Source organism: Capra hircus, chromosome 7 (assembly GCF_001704415.2).
Source record: "Capra hircus breed San Clemente chromosome 7, ASM170441v1, whole genome shotgun sequence".
NCBI classification, from domain to species: Eukaryota; Metazoa; Chordata; class Mammalia; order Artiodactyla; family Bovidae; genus Capra; species Capra hircus.
In genome coordinates this window covers 19,966,623-19,989,518 of record NC_030814.1, presented here as the reverse complement: position 1 = coordinate 19,989,518, position 22,896 = coordinate 19,966,623, and the positions used below count along the sequence as shown (strand labels likewise).

The window sequence follows — 22,896 nt, the reverse complement described above, 5'->3', positions numbered from 1 at the left end:
GCGGAAAGCAGCGTCAAAGGCTCTTCTTCCAGAAATCTTGCTTCTTCAGTGTTTTTCAGTTTGCTACTTTAGCTAACTAAAGAAAGTAGAATTTTTCAAGGAGTAGTTAATTATGCTTTTAATCCACTCCCCAAGCCCCCTTCACTCGGTTTTTATCTTATAGATCACATCTGGCCATGTTCATTGGGTTGAATGGTCTTGAGATGAGAGTATTGGTTTAGTAACTTTCCTTTCTGAGGGCATCCGTGGTAACTGGGTTGTCTGATTGTTCTTTTTTTTATATAAATTTATTTATTTTAATTGGAGGTTAATTACTTTACAATATTGTATTGGTTTTGCCATCAATCAACATGAATCCGCCACAGGTGTACATGTGTTCCCCATCCTGAACCCCCCTCCCTCCTCCCTCCCCGTACCATCCCTCTGGGTCATCCCAGTGCACCAGCCCCAAGCATCCTGTATCCTGCATCGAACCTGGACTGTCTATTCATTTCATATATGATATTATACATGTTTCAATGCCATTCTCCCAAATCATCCCACCCTCTCCCTCTCCCACAGTGTCCAAAAGACTGTTCTGTACATCTGTGTCTCTTTTGCTGTCTCACATGCAGGGTTATCGTTACCATCTTTCTGAATTCCATATATATGCGTTAGCATACTTGATTGGTGTTTTTCTTTCTGGCTTACTTCACTCTGTATAATAGGTTCCAGTTTCATCCACCTCATTAGAACTGATTCACATGTATTCTTTTTATTGGGTGAGTAATACTCCATTGTGTATACGTACCACAGCTTTCTTATCCATTCATCTGCTGATGGACATCTAGGTTGCTTCCATGTCCTGGCTATTATAAACAGTGCTGTGATGAACATTGAGGTACACATGTCTCTTTCAATTCTGGTTTCCTCAGTGTGTATGCCCAGCAGTGGGATTGCTGGGTCATAAGGCAGTTCTATTTCCAGATTGTTCTTTTAAAATTCTTATATGGCAGCTCTCTTGAAACTTCCTCCAAAATTATCCATCGTGCAGACTATATTAGAGGGGTTTTAAAATAACAGGTCTCTCTTTTACTCTGGGCCTTCTTTCTAAAATTAGTAAAATACATAATCTGTGTGTCTTTGGACCAATCAAACCTGGATTTTAATTCTACGTGGTTATTGATTATGGTCCTTGCCTGAAGTCATATACCCAGAATCAGGGCATATACACAAATTCTTGCCCTTGAAAGCTTTATAGCCCCAAAGGAACAAAGATTAATCATAATTCTGTTATCTTCCTGAAAATCTCAGACCATACTTCCTTTTTAAGAGCACAGATGATTCCTGAAGCAACAGGAAACAGAGCTGAGAAATTTTTTGAGCATTGCCTTTTCTTTGCCGTTTTCCAGGAAAGGGAGTATGGCCCACCCAAAACTGTCCAAATCATTTTCCTATCGGGTCACTTAAGTAACAAATGTCCTTCTCGATTCTCACCTTGTTTCTTTCTTGGCAAATATGGTTTCACTCTCCAGCTCCCCAGCACACAATAACCCATGGCTTCCTTTGAGCTCTCCCCACACTCCAGGTGGCCGTGCTATTACACTTAACACATTGAACTAAGATTTGGCACGAGCCTCACCTCCTCTGTGGACTCTGATCTTCTCCAGGTCAAGAGGCATGTGTTATTTATCGCTAATGAATGGCAAATAGCACGCACGTAGTTCTTACTTGGTAGATGTATGTTGAATGAATGAATAGCGGCCGTGTAAAAATCAAACTGAATTTCCCATTAAAGTAAGATCCAGAACATTGTCCATTGTATGACACAGTAACCATGTTGCTCTCGTATTAGAAAGAGTTATACTTCTCTTGAACTACTATATATGTGTGTGTGTAAGTGTGTGTGCCTGCCTCTGAAACACCTGCTAGAAAAAGCGCACTGGAATGAATGCATAGCCTATTTTTAGCAATGAGCTCTTTGCTACCCCACTCCTGATGCAGTCTTAATTTATTTTTTTATTTACCTCATTTCTCTCATTTTTATTTTATCTTACGTAGATTATATAAACTACTTGAAACCCTTTTAGGAACATTAGTTAAGCTTTAGTATTTTATAGAAATAATAAAGAAGCATAAATAGGGTCCAGTATCTGTTTGCTGAAGAGGAAAGTAGGGGGAAAAGCACCCCAAGGATGCTATTTACTGTTACCCCGATATTGAAATAACATGATGGAACCTGTAACAATGCTGCCTCAACTGCCAAAGAACACGTCTTCCAAGGACAAGTAACGTAGCTGTGAAAATAACGGCTTAGTCATAGTGAAGGAAGCCACTATGATGCCATATGTCCCTTTTCCCTTCAAACACAGCAATCGTAGGGAAACGTCCCAGAGCAGTTAGGCAAAGGGCATCTCAACATGAAGACTTCATCACAGTGCACCTTTTTGTGGCTTTAAATTTAGGATTTAGTGTATACACTTTTAGGTTACCTTGGCAAAACCTAATGAAGATTTAAACATATATTTTTAAAGATTATATGTCTTTTTAGCTTTCAGTGATTAATGTTGACCCAGAGCCTTAACATTTTTTATTGAAGTATAATCGACGTACACTATTGTATTAGTTTCAGGAATACTGCATAGTGACTTGATCACCACAATAACTCTGATAACCATCTGCCACCGTACAAAATTATTACAGTACTATTGATTATATTTCCTCTGCTGTACATTTCCTCTCCTTGACTTATTTCACAACTGGAGTTTTTAACCTCTTAATTCCCTTCCCTTACTTCACCTACACGTTCCCTCTTCCTGCCAGCTATGAGTTTTTTCTTCATATCTATGAGTCTGTTTCTGTCTTATTATGATTGTTCATTTGTTTTGTTTTTAGATTCTCTGTATGAGTGAAATCATATGGTGTTTGTCTTTCTCTGTCTTATTTCTCTTAACATAATACCCTCTAGGTCCATTCATGTTGTCATAAATGGCAAGATTTCTTTCTTTTTTATAGTTGAATAATACTTCTTTGTGAAAATGTATGTGTGTGTTTGTGTGTGTGTAAAGTGAGAGTGTTAGTCGCTCCTTCATGTTTGACTCTTTAAACCCCACAGACCGTAACCCCCCAGGCTCCTCTGTCCATGGAATTCTCCAAACAAGAATACTGGAGTGAGTAGCTGCTCCCTTCTCCAAGGGATCTTCCCCCCTCAGGGATCAAACCCAGGTCTCATGCATTGCAGATAGATTCTTTACTGTCTGAGCCACCAGGGAAACCCTTGTACACACACACACACACACACACACACACACACCCATGTCTTCTTTATCCATTCATCTGTCAATAGACGCTTAGGTTGCTTCCATGTCTTACCTACTGTAGATAATGCTGTGGTGAACATTAGGGTGCATATATCTTTTTGAATTGCTGTTTTCATTTTCTTGGGATAAACACCCAGAAGTGGAATTGTTGCTGGGTTACATGGTAGCACTATTTATTAATTTTTTGATTCAAGTCACTGCTGTGGGTACTAAAGGAAATGCTTGCTCTTCTGAGAAATGGTGTTGGACACTAGATTAGAGGTGGTGATGACTTTGTGGCTAAGCTTGATGTTACAAAAAAATCAATGATATTAGTGAAGTATATGAAATAGACTCTGAATACGGTTAAATGCCACATATAATTTCTATTCACCAGTTTACATTACTCTGTTTCAGCAAAGTAATTAGACCAATTCACATGCTGAAGTAAATAACAACTGTGCTTCATTGAGTCTCTACCACATGCTAGGCATTGTGCTAAACATTTTAATCATGTTAATCTAATTCTCACTATCCATTTATGAAAAATAATAATGTTTTTATTCACATTTTATAAACAAGAATACTGATGCTCAGAGAGGTGACTTCCCTTGCCCATAGTCACATTGCCATGAAATAGCAGTGTCAAGGTTCAAAGCCAGGCCCATCTGATTCACAGTCCCCGTCTGTAAGCACTTCACTTTCTTACTCCCTGTTGTGAAATCATCATCTTCTTCCTCTCTTCCAATTAGAATGTCCCAGACAGGAGTGTGTGTTGATGCATTTTCACCCAAAATCAAACCCAGTTGGATTAGTCTCTGTTCTTGTTGATAACAGGCAGCAGAATCTTCCAGCACGTGTTTGATTTAGAGGAGATGGTATCTCCTGACTCCTCTCAACACACCTGAGTAATAGGCTTTCAAATGAATTATGAAAACAGTCTTGACACGTGCTTGGTAAGATTTTATCACAGAAGTACAATGATACCCTCCCAGTCAGCATGCATATCACCCACTTGCATTTTCAGCAAGTTTTTAAAATTATTTTCACTTTGTAGCACATGGAACTTTCATTTGAAGAAAGAGAACAAAATAAAGAGCACACTAGTGTACCATCAGAAAGGAAAGTTTTTGAAGACTTTGGCTGGCTCAGCTCTACATTTAAAAAGTTTGGCTACAATTAAAATGTTAAGAACTTTAGCCAAAAAAAATTACTGCATGTTAGAGCATGATATTTTTTTAATTAAAAGAAACTCAGAAAATTCATGAAGAAGATAGCCTTAATTGTTTTGAGACAGGATTTTGGACTGTTTGTGCTTTTCTCACACATTCATGATTGTGCTCAGAGATGAATATTGCTCTGCTGTTCCCATTTCATCTCACTGCCCTGAAATCCTGTTGTTGAAATTACAGGGCTAGAAAATAACAGGAACATCCTGTTGTCAAAAATAAATTCCTTCAGATAAAGTATTAATTCAACTGGAGCCAATTTTTTTTAGAGGGTGAGAAGGACCTCAGCGGGAGGGGAGTTTATGAATGATGGTGTGCCATCTTGGATCCACTGCCCTTTCTTTATATCTTTGCTGTCTATCTGACTAAATGAAATGTATTCTTCTGTGTGAATTTTTGTATTTTGCAAAAATTTAATATGTGGTATCATTAAAAACTTTCATGAAAGAGCTAAGTCAGGTCTAATGTTCTTGGGTCATTACTATTGAGTATTATATTCAGAAATATGCATGTTTATTGTTTAATTCTGTTATTTATTTAGCAGTCCCCTAGCCCCTAGGAATTCATATCCAAAGTAAAATAAAACACTGGGAACCTTTCCATAAAAGGAATTTTTAGATTATTAGCCAAATATGCCCCTGAAAACTTTCAAGTTTTGTTTTGTTTTTTAATGTGGATCATTTTTTTGAAGTATTTATTGAATTTGTAACAATCTTGCTTCTGTTTTATGTTTTGGTTTTTTGGCCACAAGGCCTGTGGGGTCTTAGCTCCCCAACCAGGGATCGAACCTGCACATTGGAATTGAACTCTTAACTACTGGACCACCAGGGAAGTCCCTGGGTTATTTTCTTGAGTCTGACTTATGCTTCAGACCCTTATTTGGAACACTTGACTTAGGAGCTCAGACAGTCAGGTTCTGGGCAGACCTCAGAAGCCTTTTGGTCCTGGGTTCTTCACCCCCAAAGCTGGAGGGAGGGCAGAATGACCTTTACTATTCTTTCTAGTTTGAAGATTCTACAAAGAAAAAATGTCTTCGTGAAAGGAGGAAGTACAGTTCTCTTTCTGGTGGGCAGCTCAGGTTGATGGGACATTCACAATGCCTTGCTTTCCGATAGTCAATATTGGGGGCCCTCCAGCAGTCAGCCCATCTAGAGTGCGGACTTTCCAGAGGCTTGAATTTCTCCCTCTTCTGGAACACCCATCAGCCCCTCCCGCATCTTGTGCCTCCTTCCTGGCAGCTGGAGGGGCAGGGGGAACAGGAGGACAGCAGGCAAGAAACCATCTGCTCAAATGCCTAGAGAAGCCATGAACCCAGCTCTTCCCCTACTGCTGGCACTTCCGGGCCAGGCCTGCTCATCAGCCCGTGTGGTGCCATAACATTCTGTTGGACTTCCTTGAGGATTACCTGCCTCTTTTACAATGACCCTTAATTACCTTGACTTTTCAAGTTGGAATCAAGTTTCCTCAACTGGTTTTGCAGAAACACAGATGAGTCATGGGGGAAAGCTGCGAAGGGAAACTTCTCCTCCTTCACCCTCTCGCAGATTCTCTGTGGACACAGGCAGATCATCTTCTTTGCATGACTAAATCACACTCAGTATCTGCTGATGGACAAGGAATTCTGGAGGGAAAAAAGCTGCTATCAAACCCCACCTCTTCCATGAAGCATTCCCTCACTACCCCAACTTAAAGACTTTTCTATCTTTAAATTCATACTCTTTGACTTTTCCCAAACAGATAAAAATGGTCCTAGATGTTCATCCTTCCTTCTAACCTGTACTTTTTTATTCAGACACAGGTTAAGTCTTGTGTAGACATAAGAGAATTTGGGCTTAGTAATAGATGATGATAATCATCATAGATATCTTTACTGAGTACCTACACTGTGTCAGGCTCTGATCCAAGAGATTTACATTCAGTTCTCGTTCCACTCTTACGAAGCAGTTGCTATTGTTCACTCCATTTTATTTTTTTAGGAAACTGAAGTATGGAGAAGCTCATTACTGGCCCAGGTCACAGAGTTAATAAAAGGGATACCAAGGATTGACTCAGACAGTCTTATTCCAGAACCTTCATGCCTTCATTCTTAACAGTACAGTCTTTTTTTTTTTTTTTTTGTAAGCAGTATTATCCTGTTCCAATAAAGAGACTTTTACCCACTCTGTCCATCTCCCTACATGTAAATTGTCAGTAGCAAGATCAGTTTCTTTTGAGGAAATTATTTACATAAATCATAAAGGAAACCATTTTATATCTCTATATCTGGTATCTAGGTTAGGACTTTCCTACTTGGGACTTTCAAATGTTGCTTCTACATCCATGTGAGCTAATCCTGAAGATTTCAAAACTTCAAAGCAAGTGAAATGTGTCATTTCCCATCAAAGCTGGGGATTCCCCATAGCGTGGTTGGAACTTTGGTCTCCATTTGCTTCCAGTTTTACTTTCCTTTTCTGAAATTGATCTATGAACTCTGTCTTGTTTTCTCCAGGTATTTTGTCCCGTATTTCTTATCCATTTAAGCATTTATTAGATATCTCTCACAGGTTGGCAGTATTTTATGGGATTTTATCACATTCGCTCATTGTTATATTGTATTTTCTTGCTCCAAGACTCTTCCGGGAAGAAGTTATACCTTTTACATTTGCTAAGTTTCCAGGTGAAACTGTAGTATTGCAGAACATATAAAAATACTCAATAAATACTCATTAATTGTAGTGTCATAGATGAGCTTTAACAACTGCCTCGTATGAACATATTAAGGGTGTTTAGATATCTTATACCCAACTGAATGCAGAGTTCCAAAGAATAGCAAAGAGAGATAAGAAAGCCTTCTTTAGTGATAAATGCAAAGAAATAGAGGAAAACATTAGACTGGGAAGGACTAGAGATCTCTTCAAGAGCATTAGATATACCAAGGTAAATACCAAAATATTTACCAACATTTTGTGTAAAGTGAAATGAAGTCACTCAGTCATGTCCGACTCTTTGTGACCTCATGGACTGTGGCCTACCAGCCTCCTCTGTCCATGGGATTTTCCAGGCAAGAGTACTGGAGTGGGTTGCAATTTCCTTCTCCAATTTTGTGCAAAGATAGGTTCAACAGAAGACAAAAGCAGCAAGGACCTAACAGAAGCAGAAGAGATTAAGAAGAGGTGGCAAGAATATACAGAAGAACTGTACAAAAAAGGTGTTAATCATCCAGGTAACCTTAATGATGTGGTGAGTCACCTGGAGCCAGACATCTTGGAGTGCAAAGTCAAGTGGACCTTAGGAAGCATAACTACAAACAAAGCTAATGGAGGTGATGGAATTCCAGCTGAGCCATTTCATGTCCTAAAAGATGATGCTGTTAAAGTGCTGCACTCAGTATGCCAGCAAATTTGGAAAACTCAGCAATGGCCGCAGGACTGGAAAAGGTCACTTTCATTCCAATCCCAAAGAAGGGCAATGCCAAAGAATGTTCAAACTACTACACAATTGCACTATTTCACATGCCAGCAAGTTAATGCTCAAAATCCTTCGAGCTAGGCTTCAACAGTACGTGAACTGAGAACTTCCAGAAGTACAAGCTGGATTTAGAAAAGGCAGAGGAACCATAGATCAAATTGCCAACATCTGTTAGATCATTTAAAAAGCAAGGGAATTCCAGAAACATCTACTTCATTGACTGCATGAAAGCCTTTGACTGTGTGGATCACAACAAACTGTGGAAAATTCTTCAAGAGATGGGAATTCCAGACCACCTTACCTGCCTCCTGTAAGCAGGTCAAGAAGCAACAGTTAGAACCAGACATGGAAAAAACAGGAAATTGGGAAAGGAGTACGTCAAGGCTGTATATTGTCGCCTTGCTTATTTAACCTATATGCAGAATATATCATGTGAAATGCCAGACTGGATGCATCACAAGCTGGAGTCAAGATTGCCAGGAGAAATCTCAACAACCGCAGATATGCAGATGACACCACCCTTATGGCACAAAGTGAAGAAGAAGTAAAGAGCCTCCTGAAGGTGAGAGAGAACAGCAAAAAAGCTGACTGAAAACTCAGCATTGAACAAATGAAGATCACGGCATCTGGTCCATCACTTCATGGCAAAGAGAAGGAGGAAAAAATGGACACAATGACAGGTTTTATTTTCTTGGTCTCCAAAATTGCTGCAGACAGTGACTGCAGCCATGAAATTAAAAGATGCTTGCTCATTGGAAGGAAACTATGACAAACCTAGACAGTATATTAAAAAGCAGAGATATCACTTCGCTGACAGTCCATATAGTTAAAACTCTGGTTTTTCCAGTAGCCATGTATGAATGTGAGAGTTGGGCCATGAAGAAGGCTGAGCCCTGAAGAATTGATGCTTTCAAATTTTGATGCTGGAGGAGACTCTTGAGAGTCCCGTGGACTGCAAGGAGATCCAACCAGTCCATCCTAAAGGACATCAGTCCTGAATATTCATCAGAAGGATTGGTGCTAAAGCTGAAGCCCCAGTACTTTGGTCACCTGATGCAAATAGCCAACTCATTGGAAAAGAACTCAATGCCGGGAAAGATTGAGGGCAAGAGGAGAAATGGGTGACAGAGGATGAGATAGTTGGGTCCCATCACCGACTCAATGGACATGAGTTTGAGCAAATTCAGGGAGATAGTGAAGGACAGGGAAGCCTGGTGTGCCGCAGTTCATGGGATCGCAAAGAATCGGACACGACTTAGCGACTGAACCAAGATATCTTAAAAGACTTCTTTGATATGCTAACACAATACTCTGAAGACCAACATCCTTAAAAATTTCTTCACATTCAAAAAATTCAGCACATCAAATTGAATTGGACTCAGCAATAGAGTATTGCAGTTGAGAGAGAACTCTGTTATCTACAAGTTGACGTGACCTTGAAATAATTGACATATCACCTCATATATTTACATTATCTTTCTTTACTCAATAGTTCAATGTTACCACTGTTGTTTTCAGAATTAAAATTTTATAGAAAGCACAAGGAAATGTATAGTGTGTTTTAAACAGGGTCTGACTAACTTTGATTAACAATTTCTTAGTGATTTTAAGTCAACATTTAGGAACATTACTGATTAAAATGTGCTGTGAATATTAGCAAGAGTATAGATAATAAAAGGTGGGCTTTAACTGAGCATTCACTCCTATAGGGAATATGCTGGGCATTTTTTTCTTGGAGTATTTGCAACTTTCACATAAAGGCAGAAAAATCCATGGACCTAATCTTCAGGACAGTGTAATTTGGCCATTGTTCAGTAGTGTGTTCAGTTGCTTCAGTCATGTCCAACTCTTTGCGATCCCATGGTTGGTAGCCTGCCAGGCTCCTCTGTCCATGGGATTCTCCAGGCAAGAATACTACAGTGGGTTGTCATGCCCTCCTCCAGGGGATCTTCCCAACCCAGGAATCAAACCTGCATCTCTTATGTCTCTTTTATTGGCAAGCAGGTTCTTTACCCCTGGTGCCACCTGGGAAGCCCTGAATGAAGATGGGAGGTGGTGCCAAAAGATTAATATTTTTGGACTTTAATCTTGCATTCCCATGGTCACCTCTGTAAATTTATTTTTTATGAACTTAAAAAACTTTATGATTTTTCTATTTTAAGATACAGGAAAGTAATAGGATTAATTAAGGGGGAAAAACTTTTTTAGCCATTCATTAAGAGGCTTGGTTAGCAAGGAATAAAGATGGGATGCCTTTGAAGGCTCTAGGGCAATGATGTTTCTAGTACCAAACAATTTTGTTTTATGAGAACATAGAGCATTATTAGTACATGCAAAAAAGAACAAGTCAGCCTGACCTTATTCTGATTAAATTCTGAAAGGGCTTGATTCACTGGAACCTACCTGGAGTACAGTTGGCAAGCACTGACCACTAGACATATTTCAACAGTTTCACCAAGTTGTTCAGGGAACAGACTGCTCAGATTTGAGTTTCTTGTTGGGGGAGGGAAAAGGTCATTTGAAGGTATCATGATTTTCAGACTGTTTTTCATCAAATCTAATGTTAATATTAGATTTTAATTATTAAAATTTTAATTAATTGTTAATATTTTGAGTTTTAAATGAGCTGGGGTGGGGGCAGGTGTCTCATTCATCAGAAGCTAATTATGTACAGTATAAGACTGCATTTATAATATGTCTGACTACTTCAAAATTTAAGGCAGTTTAATACTCAGTGAGGACTTTCCTGGGGCTCAGATGGTAAAGCATCTGTCTACAATGTGGGAGACCCAGGTTCGATCCCTGGGTTGGGAAGATCCGCTGGAGAAGGAAATGGCAATCCACTCCAGTACTATTGCCTGGAAAATCCCATGGACAGAGGAGCCTGGTAGGCTACAGTCCATGGGGTCGCAAAGAGTCGGACACGACTGAGCAACATGGTCTGGTCTTAATACTCAGTGAATCAAGATATCTGTTCCTTTTGAAGTAAGTGAGATAGGAGTGCTCCAATATGTCTTCATTTTTCTTTGCTCAGTCATTTCAAGTAATATAAGCATATGGACAAGTTTTAGGTACTAAAAGGTGAGACTGATTCTTATTCTTTGGTCCCTTGTCAATGCATAGAATTCGATGACAATGCTAACAGCCCAGCAGGTTTGAGCTCTGAAACTGGTCAACATGGCAGTGATATCCTAGTGTGTCTTCAAGAGCAACACACTCTTTTAAACAGTGTGTTTAAGGAATAGATGTGCGTTCACTTCTTTCTCTCATTATCACTTACTAGCTCTTTTTTTTTAACTATGGCCATTATCAGTTCAGTTCAGTTCAGTCGCTCAGTCCTGTCTGACTCTGCGACCCCGTGAATTGCAGCACGCCAGGCCTCCCTGTCCATCACCAACTCCCGGAGTTCACTCAGACTCACATCCAACGAGTCCGTGATGCCATCCAGCCATCTCATCCTCTGTCGTCCCCTTCTCCTCCTGCCCCCAATCCTTCCCAGCATCAAAGTCTTTTCCAATGAGTCAACTCTTCGCATGAGGTGGCCAAAGTACTGGAGTTTCAGCTTTAGCATCATTCCTTCCAAAGAAATCCCAGGGCTGATCTCCTTCAGAATGGACTGGTTGGATCTCCTTGCAGTCCAAGGGACTCTCAAGAGTCTTCTCCAACACCACACTTCAAAAGCATCAATTCTTCGGCGTTCAGCTTTCTTCACAGTCCAACTCTCACATCCATACATGACCACAGGAAAAACCATAGCCTTGACTAGATGGACCTTAGTCGGCAAGTAATGCCTCTGCTTTTGAATATGCTGTCTAGGTTGGTCATAACTTTTCTTCCAAGGAGTAAGTGTCTTTTAATTTCCTGGCTGCAATCACCATCTGCAGTGATTTTGGAGCCCAAAAAAGTAAAGTCTGACACTGTTTCCACTGTTTACACATCTATTTCCCATGAAGTGATGGGACCGGATGCCATGATTTTAGTTTTCTGAATGTTGAACTTTAAGCCAACTTTTTCGCTCTCCTCTTTCACTTTCATCAAGAGGCTTTTTAGTTCCTCTTCACTTTCTGCCATAAGTTGCATGTAGAAACCCACTGAAACTACTTTAATTAAAGAAGTGGGGTTATAGAAGTGTGTGTACCCCACAGGCATTCTCACAGACATTCAAAAGCAGGAAATGAGGTCTATGTGGACCTCAGAGGACCTGGAATCAGAATGCTGAAAACCAGACCTCACTCTTCATCTCTCAGGGACCACAGAGTCCCTCAGTGCTTGTGGTGAGCATCTCAACGCTCCTGCAACCACCACCCCTCAATTTCTCCATCCCTTATTCTGTATCTGCGTTATGTGCTTACTCCATCATGGCTGTTTGCCATGAATTTATAATGGCTCTAGCACCCACTGTTGCTGCTGCTGCTAAGTTGCTTCAGTCATGTCTGACTCTGTGCAACCCCACAGACAGCAACCCACCAGGCTCCTCTGTCCCTGGGATTCTCCAGGCAAGAACACTGGAGTGGGTTGCCATTTCCTCTTCCCTAGCACCCACTACTACCTGGCAATTGTCCATATCATGTGCTCAAGAGCAGAAAGCTGATTGGCTTAGCTGAGTGTTTAGAGCAGAGTTACCAAGTTATAAATCGTGGGCATGCCAGAAGAATGGCTGTCTTTGGGCCAGGTATCCATCTCAGAGCTGGTCACCTGCACTTGAGTGGTCTGTGGCTGTGGTGTGAGGATGGAGTCATAGGGCACCCGGGAGCACCTCTTTCAGAACCCGTGAGCAGTGTGGGCAGTTACAGAGCATGTCTGTTGCTCTTACAGCTGCCAGAATCCTTATTCCTTCAAGGGTGTTTGGAGGCAGCAGGGTTAAGTGTTTACCTCCCCCCACACCTAACGCAACCCAGCACTCCCCTTCTTGTTTCTTTCCACCATCAGCAGATCTGTTGTGTTTCTCTCACTTTATTTGCTGTCTGTCTCTCTTTTCCTGTAATGAGAATGCTCGGGTTGCTAATCCCAGCTTCCGAAATATGGCAGAAACTAATTCCCAGGCTTCTAAATATGACAGATTTCTGCTTCTCTATCCCCTTTTTTTTTTGCCACTTTATTTTTTTAAATTGCAGGATACTTGCTTTACAGAATTTTGTGCTTTTCTGTCAAACATCAACAAGAATCAGCCATAGGTACACCCATGTCCCCTCTGCCCCAGCTTCCCTCCCCTCTCCCTCCCCATCCCACCCTTCTGGATTGTCAGAGAGCTCCTGTTTGAGTTCCCTGAGTCACACAGCAAATTCCCATTGGCTATCTATTTTACATATGCTATTGTAAATTTCCGTGTTACTTTCTCCATACATCTCACCAGCTCCCTCCTCCACTGCCCCCATGTCCATAGGTCTGCTCTCTATGTCTGTTTCTCTATTGCTGCCCTGAATAAATTCATCAGAACCATCTTTCTAGATTCCATATATATGCATCATTTTTGTTGCAGCACTATTTATAATAGCTGGAACATGGAGGCAACCTAGATGTCCATTGACAGATGAATGGATAAAGAAGCTATGGTAAATATAGACAATGGAATACTACTCAGCCATGAAAAGAATGCATTTGAGTCAGTTCTCTGTCCCTTTTACTTCCTACTGTTTTTCTCTCTCTGGTTCTTCAGGCTGCTGTGACCACCCAGTGCAGCAAAGTCTCTGGGCCTGATTCTCCTTGAGGTTACATAGTCCCTTGGCTTCACGGCCAAAGAGAAGTAGAGATCAGTGAATTCATTAATTCCATTAAGCTACTTTATGCCCCAGGAGTGTGCTAGAAGAGCGCTTCTCCAGGTTTCAGCGAGCACATGAAATGCCTGGGGATCTTGTTAAAATGTAGCTTCAGGAGCCTTGTTTTGGGGTGTGAGAACCTGCATCTTTAACAGACTCCCAGGGAGTACGGATGATGCTGATGAAACAACAGTGCTTTGAGTCAAAGACTAGAATCATTTATTCAACTATGATCTTCTTGATGGAATGGACCATGTTTTAGGAATCTTTGTCTGTCTTTCCATGGCCAGCACTGTACCTGGAATGTGAGAGATATTCAGAAGTTGCTTGGATTATGATTAAACTGAACATACAGGAAATATAGGCCTTTCTCTGCCTACTTTTTTTAAGTGGGTGGTTTTCAAACATTGCTAGAAATCAGTGAAAATTTTTTAAGGGTCTGATTATGCAAAGGACTAGGAAAAATATTTTTAAAATTACAATCTCAGTCTTCAAGGAAAACACTGGCATCTTTTCTGCTAACTCTACTATGTCTTTGCTGGAAATGTGAGATAATTTTAGAATTACGGGGGTAGCAGAATGAGCCTATTTATGCTACTAGCATTTGACCTCAAATATTTTTTATGTCATTTTCATGTGTACAGTGAGGCTAATGTGACTGTTGTGGTGTTAATGTGTAATGAGCCATGTAAGGATTGAGTTTCGTGCCTGGAACAGGGTAAATGATCACTGCTAATCCTGTTAGTAGTGGTAGTAGAAGTAGAAACAGTAGTAGTAGTATTTAAGATTATCTTATCCTGCTAACTCAGCTTAGGAAAATACTTTGTTCTCCCTCTTCTTCTCTAAGTCCATGCATTATCCTAATAAGAGATTTCACTTTGTAGGGCTTACCTACAATTTAGTCTTAATATCATCCTTGTTTGGAATTTAAAGTTAAAGGAAAGTGAATTTTAGAACTCAACTGTGTGCACTATAGCAGAAGGACAGAAAGAATACTTTATTTTTGTACCTTGCAGCTAGTTAAATTGTTCTTTTCACTCCAATGTCTTCATAAATTGATTCATGAGAAAAAATTAATGTGCTTAACAGGGTCTCCCTAAACCTCTCCAACCATTTTGGATGGGACTGAAAAGACAGACACATACACAAAAATATATGCATACACACATATATACATACACAAATTCACAGGTAAATTACAAGTATATGTTTGATAATATCATCTTTGGAAAGGAGGTAAATTGAGCAGGCAAGGAAAGGACTGTTGAATGCATAAATATTGGCTTAGATATTAGTTATAAATGATAAACATCTACGTAATGAATAACATCTGTATTCTTCAACTAATAGGGCCAGTAAACTGATGTACTTTCTGCACAAAGCAGAAAACATTTGGTGATGAAGGAACAATTCTTGATTCATCATACATTGTAAAATTTCTAGAATAAAATTGGCAGACCACCTCTTTTTTTTCCCATATAAAGAAGGGCATCACCATGATTGTCCATGTGGAAAAGGAAAGGCTGGTTGGAGCAGCAATGTAACCGTGACATAGGTGCCATCATTGAAGAAATCTCCCCTCCTGGGGAAGGTTGGCATATGAGCCTGTGAATCGTAACTATTATCGTTGTCTTGTTGAGGAGGAGCACTTACAAAGAAGACCTAGGAACATACATTTATTATTCTTTCATTACCTAGTTCCTTTTTCATTACCTATGTAACCCAGATGTAACCCACGTGTCAGCTGCCTGGATCGCTTCAAGTCCTCCAGTGTACCAAGGTCAGCTTGTTCTCTAAAATATAATTAAAATAGACTCAAATCACAGACTCATGTACAGGGAGTTCCCAGCATTCCTTCCAATATTTACAGCAGTTGTAAGTGAAGCCTTTGTCTCTCCTGGACTCTTGGCTTCTGAGCTCCTCCTTATGCTGATTTCACACAAGAATTAAAACAACAGGAAAAAAACCTGAAATACCCTATGCCGCCCACATAATTTATTTAAATCAAGTTGAGTAATGCAAGTGGAAACACTTCAATAAGTATAAAGAGCTACCTATGGGAGGTAATAATCTTAACTAAATGAGAAAGTGACATAAGGCATTGTGAATGCTCCATAGTAGACTTGAAGAGAAAATCTGAAGGTAATGAAACAATATCCACTCATTTCATCTGGCTGAAAATAGAAAAAAGGATGAAGTCCTGGCAGGATTTTGAAATAAAGTCAGATTGTCTGTGGGTTATAATAAAAAAATTTACCCATGAAACTTGAAAAAGGAACAACAACAAAAAGTTAGTCATGGGATTACCAGAACCCAAAAGAAATATTTAACACCAGAAGAGAGCAGGGCCACCAGAATGCTTTGAAGCCGGTTGAGCTGGTAATTAGAAGGAACAACTTTGCTCATCCTTTTTAAGAAAGCAAATCCACATGGCCTTTGTCTCATTTTCTGGTAACTGCCAGAGCTGTCCTTGAAGCAGTAAGTTGCCAGCACGTTGATCAGCTGCTTCCACAGCCCTGTGTATGCATAGCATTCAGCCTGCTTGCTTCTTACATTGTTTTTCCAAGAATTTGTTCCCCGCCTTACTTCAGAAAGCATTTTGAACATAATAGTCACAGTTTCCCAACTCCCCCACATCACTGTCCTGTGATCAAATCTTCAGACTACCTAGATGGACTGTATATCTTCTTCAGTTGGACTAAAGAAAGTTCTGGTCAATGAGGCTTTTTTTTCTCTTGCAAGAATAGGATATAGTTCACTTGGGCTTCCCTGGTGGCTAAAGAATCTGCCTGCAATGCAGGAGGCCAGGGTTATATCTCCGGGTTGGGAAGATCCCCTGGAGGAGGAAATGGCTACCCACTCCAGTATTCTTGCCTGGAGAATCCTATAGACAGAGAAGCCCGGCAGGTTACAGTCTGTGGGGTCCCTAGGAATCCAACACGACTGAACAACTAACTTCTACTTTTCTTTCAATAGTTCATTTATCTTGGGAACTTTTAAGTGTACGGGCTTTCCTTGTGGCCCAGCTGGTAAAGAATCCGCCTGCAATGTGGAAGACCTGGGTTCCATCCCTGGGTTGGGAAGATCCCCTGGAGAAGGGAAAGGCTACTCATTCCAGTATTCTGGCCTGGAGAATTCCATGGACTGTAGAGTCCATGGGGTCGCAAAGAGTTGGACACGACTGAGCGACTTTCACTCACTCACTTTAAGTGTATGTCACAAGCTCCCCCTGCATTCCGTGGCTCCAGTCACCCTAGTGGGTGCCCTGACTGCTGTTTCCGCCTGTGGGTTACCCTTTCAGACCTGTCTCCAGTGTTCCTGTTTCAGCAGGGTTGCCTGAGCCCCTCATCTCTCAGAGAGAGAGTGCACAAGGCAGAGACTTTCTGTTGGAGGGAGATGGGGATTGGAGTCACAGGAGTGGGTGAGGGAGACCCCTGCAGGACTGTAGGGCCTGAGGTGAAGAGGCAGGCAGGAGGGGTTGCCAACTGAGAGACCCCGGGGGCCAAAGCCCTCCTTGTTCATGACCTGGCCCCGTGCTGCGTGCGTGGAGGGCAGACTTAGGGCCCTCTCAGGAGCCTGATACTAACAAGCAATCACAACTTGTGGGTCTCTGAAGAAACAGAGGGGAAAAGGGTCGCTTCAGGACTGGGTCATTTTCCTGCCCCTTTCTCTGAGAGAATGGTTCAGCACAGCCATGTCACTGTGCAAGCAGGCAGAATTGCCCGGGAGACTGTGATGAGCTAGGACACTTAGAAAGTTCCCCCTCTCTCCCCAAAGACACCACAGGCATGTCTGCTTCCTACTAACCTCGCAGAGGTTCGCTTGGCCCAGTTTACTTTTGGGCCAGGGTGGTAATGTGCTTCACTGGAGTTCTTTCCAAGGTTTTCCTCTAAGGTAAACGAAAGTTTTCAGGAATGCCCTTCACACCGACAGATGAGATGCCAACATAGCCTGCCACCAGAAAGGGTAGGTGTTGGAGAGCCAAACCTGAATACCGTAGCACTCTGTACAAGATGTTCATCATCCCAAAGCAGCTCACAGTAGACTCAGCAATTATCCCCATTTTACAGCCTGAGAGTGAATTGTGATGACATTTCTCAAGATAAAAGGAAAGCACTGAAGCCCATGTGACTTCCTTTGTCAGTGTCTGCATTTGTCTAAGCTGCTTTGAGCCAGTCTGTAGCAGTGAAGCCATAATTCAGATGAAAACAATAAGAAATCATTTAAAGCCAGTGTACATGAAAGTGAGTAGCCCACATGACCACTATTTTTAGTGCAGAAATATATTCAAGATCAAAGCCATTAATGTTTGCCGATTTTATTTAATCATGTGCCTTTTACCTGGAAGATGCAGGTCTTATAACATACAAATGAGTGTACAGGGAAAGTTTCAGGCTTCATGCTATCCAAATTAAATTCTGAAAAGCCAGAAAATTCATCATGTTGACATCTCTTTACAGATGCAGAATGTGTGTTGAAATATCTCTTGAAATGTGTCTTGTTTACTTAAGGAGCACATTTAGCAGATCATGTTAATTAGAAGTAATATCTGAGTAAAGTCTTTCATAATGTGTCTCATTTTAAACATAAAAATCAAGGGGCTAATTTCCCAAGTTGTGAGAATGGATGTTCCCTCTCATCTGTATTTTGGATTTTGAGGTTTTCTTGTAAGTAAAAGTTTATAGCATCTTGAGTTTTTACAGCATTGCTTGAGTTTCCAGCATCCCCCCCCCTTTTTTTTTTTACTATATAATAGTCTAGGTTTACAGATATTATGTATTAAGAAATGGAGAAGTTGGGGAAAATTTTTGAAAAGAGACATTGCCTACTCTTGAAATTCCTTGTAAACTATTATTGTCATATAAGTTGTAGGAGGTGTGTCCTCTATAAGAATACTTCAGAAGCACAATTTTAGATATTGAGAACCTTTCTAACCATTCTCCATTTTGAGTTGTTTGTGTGTGTGTGTGTGTGTGTGTGTGTGTGTGTGACAGATTTCATATAAACAGAATTTTTATGGTGCATGGGTAAAAACTTCCAATTACATCTCTGAAACCATTTTCTATGGAATTTCAGTGTTACCAAAATATGTAATGTTAAGTTTACCTTAAACCTCATTGACCTGAATAAACTCCATGAATAATAGATACAGTTATGTAGTATAGCTTCTAGATGGAAAATTGTCATCATTTTCAAGAGAATGAATGGCTCTGGGGAAATGTACAGCTTAGGAATGACAAAACTGTCATTCACTCAAAACAAAATTGTGGAAATGACAGAGTTGAGCCCTGGGAATCCTCAAATTTGCCTTTAAACAATACCTTCTTCGAACTAGTGGTTACCAGTGGGGAGAAGAAAGGGGGAAAGGCAATATAAGGATAGGGAACTAAAGTGGGAACTATTAGGTATAAAATAAGCTACCAGGATATATTATACAACACAGGGAATGTAGCCAATATTTTACAACTATAAATGGAGTATAATCTTTTTTGATAGTTTTTTATTTTATTATTGGAGCATATTGCTTTACAACGTTGTTTTAGTTTCTGCATACAACATGAATCAGCTGTGTGTATCCATATATCCCCACCCTCTTGAATCTCCCTTCCACTCCCCCGATTTCTCAAACTTACTTGACCATAACCCTTTTTTGAGGTTTTCTGAGCACCTCAGGATACACATGTTCCATGGAACCCATTTTGTGAAGCAGTGGGCTAGATTTAGTCATGTAGCTGCTACTCAAACAGAACTCCAGTTTGGCAAACCAAGAAGCTGCTGTTGCCAGCCCTGAGATGCAAAGAGCGAGTATAAAGTGTTGTGGCGCATGGTGCCTTTAGAAATGTGGGTGTTGAAGCCGAGTTCTCTCTTCTCTGGTCTCTTCCAGGTGTTTCATCCCAAACGTCTACGCAGCTCTGTTCACTGCAGCCCTCGTCCCGGTAACGTGCCTCGTGGTGGTGTTCGTGGTGTTCACCCACGCCTACCAGGTGAAGCCACAGTGGAGAGCATACGATGACGTCTTCAGAGGAAGGACAAATGCTGCAGGTTTGTAGGCAACCCTATTCGCACTTTGGAGCTGGGCACTTTTAACGGGGGGAAAAAGTCACTGAATGATCTCTTTATCAAGAACAGGAAGGAGGTTAGACCCAGCTTTCAGCTCTGAAGCCAGAAGTTACAGTTCTCTGATTTCTCCTGCTCCTTGGGCCTTCCTTGCAACCTCTCTCTCTTCAGGGCTCTGCAGGTTTCATTGCTGGTGCCAGTTTTGTCCCTAAGGTATTAATATTCAAGTAAATGACTCACAGCCTTTGGGAGCTGCTTCTCTAAGCATTTTTCTACTCAAGCAGTAACAACCTGGGTTCAACCTGTGAAATCTGTTCATTTCTTGCAGACTCTCAGACTTTATCACAAACAAACCATCCTAATGCATGTGGAGTTCTGAGTGTGCGGACAGATGTTTAAAAGCATATGTGACCAGACAGCTTCATAAGTGGCTACACATGTCTGGTTACTTAAGAATGCAAGTCTTTCCAGCTCAAATTGGCTTTCACTACCAGCTCATTTTTTCCCTTTGAATCATACTTAACACCGGTTTTTATGATCTGATTCTTTTTCTGTTGTTAGATTAGAGTCTCTTAGGAATGTTTTTAAAGAATGATAACCAAATACCTACATACAGAAAACTCAATCTAAAATGGTTTGAGTGACTGGAATATTGAGAATCTAATGAGTTGGGGAACGGAGGAATCCCTCTTGGGCCAAGAGGAAGACTAGTCTTTTCTATAAGATCAGTTAAAGATAAGTCAGTTGCTCAGTCGTGTCCAACTCTTTGCGACCCCATGGACTGTAGCCCGCCAGACTCCTCCGTCCATGGAATTTTCCAGGCAAGAATACTGGAGTGCATTGCCATTTCCTTCTCCAGGGGATTTTCCTGACCCAGGGATTGAACCCAGGCCTCCAGCATTGCAGGAAGACTCTTTACCATCTGAGCCACCAGGGAAGCCCAAGTCTTTTCTAAATTTTTGCAAATCTAAAGCCAAAGAAATGAGAGAAGTTCTTCACATGTTAAGTACTGTCCAGAGTTTAAGCAAGATACCATCCATGAAGTCACTTAGAATAGTGTCTAATACATTATTAGAGGCTCAATAGATACTGTCTCTTATATGCTAATAAAAAGATTCATTCTAACATAATAAAAGCCTCTAGTTCGTAAACTGTGTCAGGGAAGATGCAAAAAGATTTTCCTTGTAATGTAAAGAGAAAGGACTCTTTTATATTAACTTATGGGGTAGTTTGTAGGAGAGCTGTATTTAGCCAACTCTTCCCTCTTCTCTCTGATTTAGCGTGCAATTATTATGTGGGCAAAAATAGCACTTAAAGTTATTATTAAACTTAGATTCTTCCATTAGAAAAGCAGTGTTTGATGTAGAAACTGTACTTTTTCATGGACACAGAATTTATCCAGAAGCTGTGCTTTTATTCAACTTGAGATTCATTCTGTTAAAATAAATATTCTCTTTTGAAGGCAAAGTTTGTTTCTGCCTAGTAGCAAGATTTATTTTTTTCTGTACACTATATAGAAGTGCCAGTGTTTGCGTGTTTCAGTACTGATAACATCATAAAGGCCTAACCTAATGAGTTAGTCTTTTTCATTCCTGAATCACCCCTGTGCCTTTTGGATATGATCCATGGATACAGTAGATAAACAATGCTCCAATTCTCTGAAAAACAGCTCTCAAGCATTGAACATAAAATCTCTAGAACACTTGTATCTCAACTGGAGAAACCTCTCTTACAATGAAATATATTAATAGAAGCATTGCTCTTATTATAGCTTTTCAAATAAAAAAACAGTTATGGCAGTTCTGATTTCCCTGCTCCCACTCAACCTAACAGTCATTATCTCACTTGGACTTTTAAACAGTGTTTTCCTAGTTAGTCACTAGTTCCAGTTCTTGTCCGTTTCATTTTCTCAGATGTCTATATTTCAACAATGTCAAGTGGCTCCCCTCACTCTCTAGCTTTACAATCATTCATCTTTATTGCCCAAAAGAAAGTCCAGGCTCTTTGTAACACTAGAGTCTCTATGCATTCACCCTGGGCTATCTTATCACCCCCAAGTTAGTTACCACTCAGCCTATGTTCTGACCATGTCATTGATTCAATTTTACTCATCCTTGAAATTACCTGATCTGTCATCTTTGCTCACATAAGATGTCCTCTATGAACTCCTCATCATTAGTTGATTAAAAAAAAAAACTCATGTGTTTAATAAATAATGAGAGAAAATGTAGATGAAAGAGGTGTAAGGGACTTACTATGCTCCCTTAATCTATCCTAGCTCCCCAAAGCCATCCTCAATAAATGCATAATCTAAGTAAAAAAATGTGTGCTGAACAATCCCAACTTGACTCCTTCCAAGAAGATACTGCTCACTTTTTTATGGAAATTGTGGAAGCTCCCAGTATGCTACTTCTTCCATGAAGAGTGAAGTTAACGTCTTTACCGCACCAAATAAGAATTACTCATCCTTCTATGATTTTAAAGCACTTTGCCCCTATGGCCGTTAGAGCCCTTAACACTTACTTCAGAATGGAATGGTGACTTGTTTTGGTGTGTGTGGCTGATTTCCTTAATAAATTATGGATTCCTAAAGGGCAAGGACCATTTATTACTCATCTCTGCATCACCAGAGCCTCGTGGAATGCTTAGTGGATAGCAGGAGCATAATTAGTATTTGTTGACTGAATAAACTAATAATCATCTATGCACCATAAAATCTTATAATTATAGGAATGTACCCGCAAGCTAAATATAGCATTAAGAAGAGGAATCTGTCATATCATCCAAAGTAGAAATTATGGAATTTATCTCATTGATCTGTTTGTAGACACCCCTTTGAAATTTATTATTAGGACTATTATTTTTTCCTTCTATGATTCCCAAAACTATGTGTTCAGCCTTGACCTCTGACTTGATACTTTACATTTTATTTGAAGCCTCCTTTAACTCTCCTACACTTGAGTATGTTCCACTTAGCTCAAATTCAAAATGTCAAGAAAAAAAATGTTTGTCTATTCAGGGCCATTTGATAATCTCTTTGAATCTGTCTGCTAAAATTCCATTGCCTTGACCTAAAAAATATTGTCAAGTTGGGACTGTAAATTCACGTTTTGCCCATTTTGCTGTTCC

General features: G+C 40.3%; 1 protein-coding gene across 1 annotated transcript in view; it reads left to right on the top strand.

The window, feature by feature from the left end:
* Positions 1-22,896, top strand: part of ADGRV1 (adhesion G protein-coupled receptor V1) — a 542,844-nt gene that overhangs the window by 425,157 nt on the left and 94,791 nt on the right. The window contains exon 86 of the mRNA XM_018050044.1: positions 19,595-19,752. Within this exon, the coding sequence (XP_017905533.1) occupies positions 19,595-19,752 (158 nt within the window). The remainder of the gene's footprint in view (positions 1-19,594; positions 19,753-22,896) is intronic.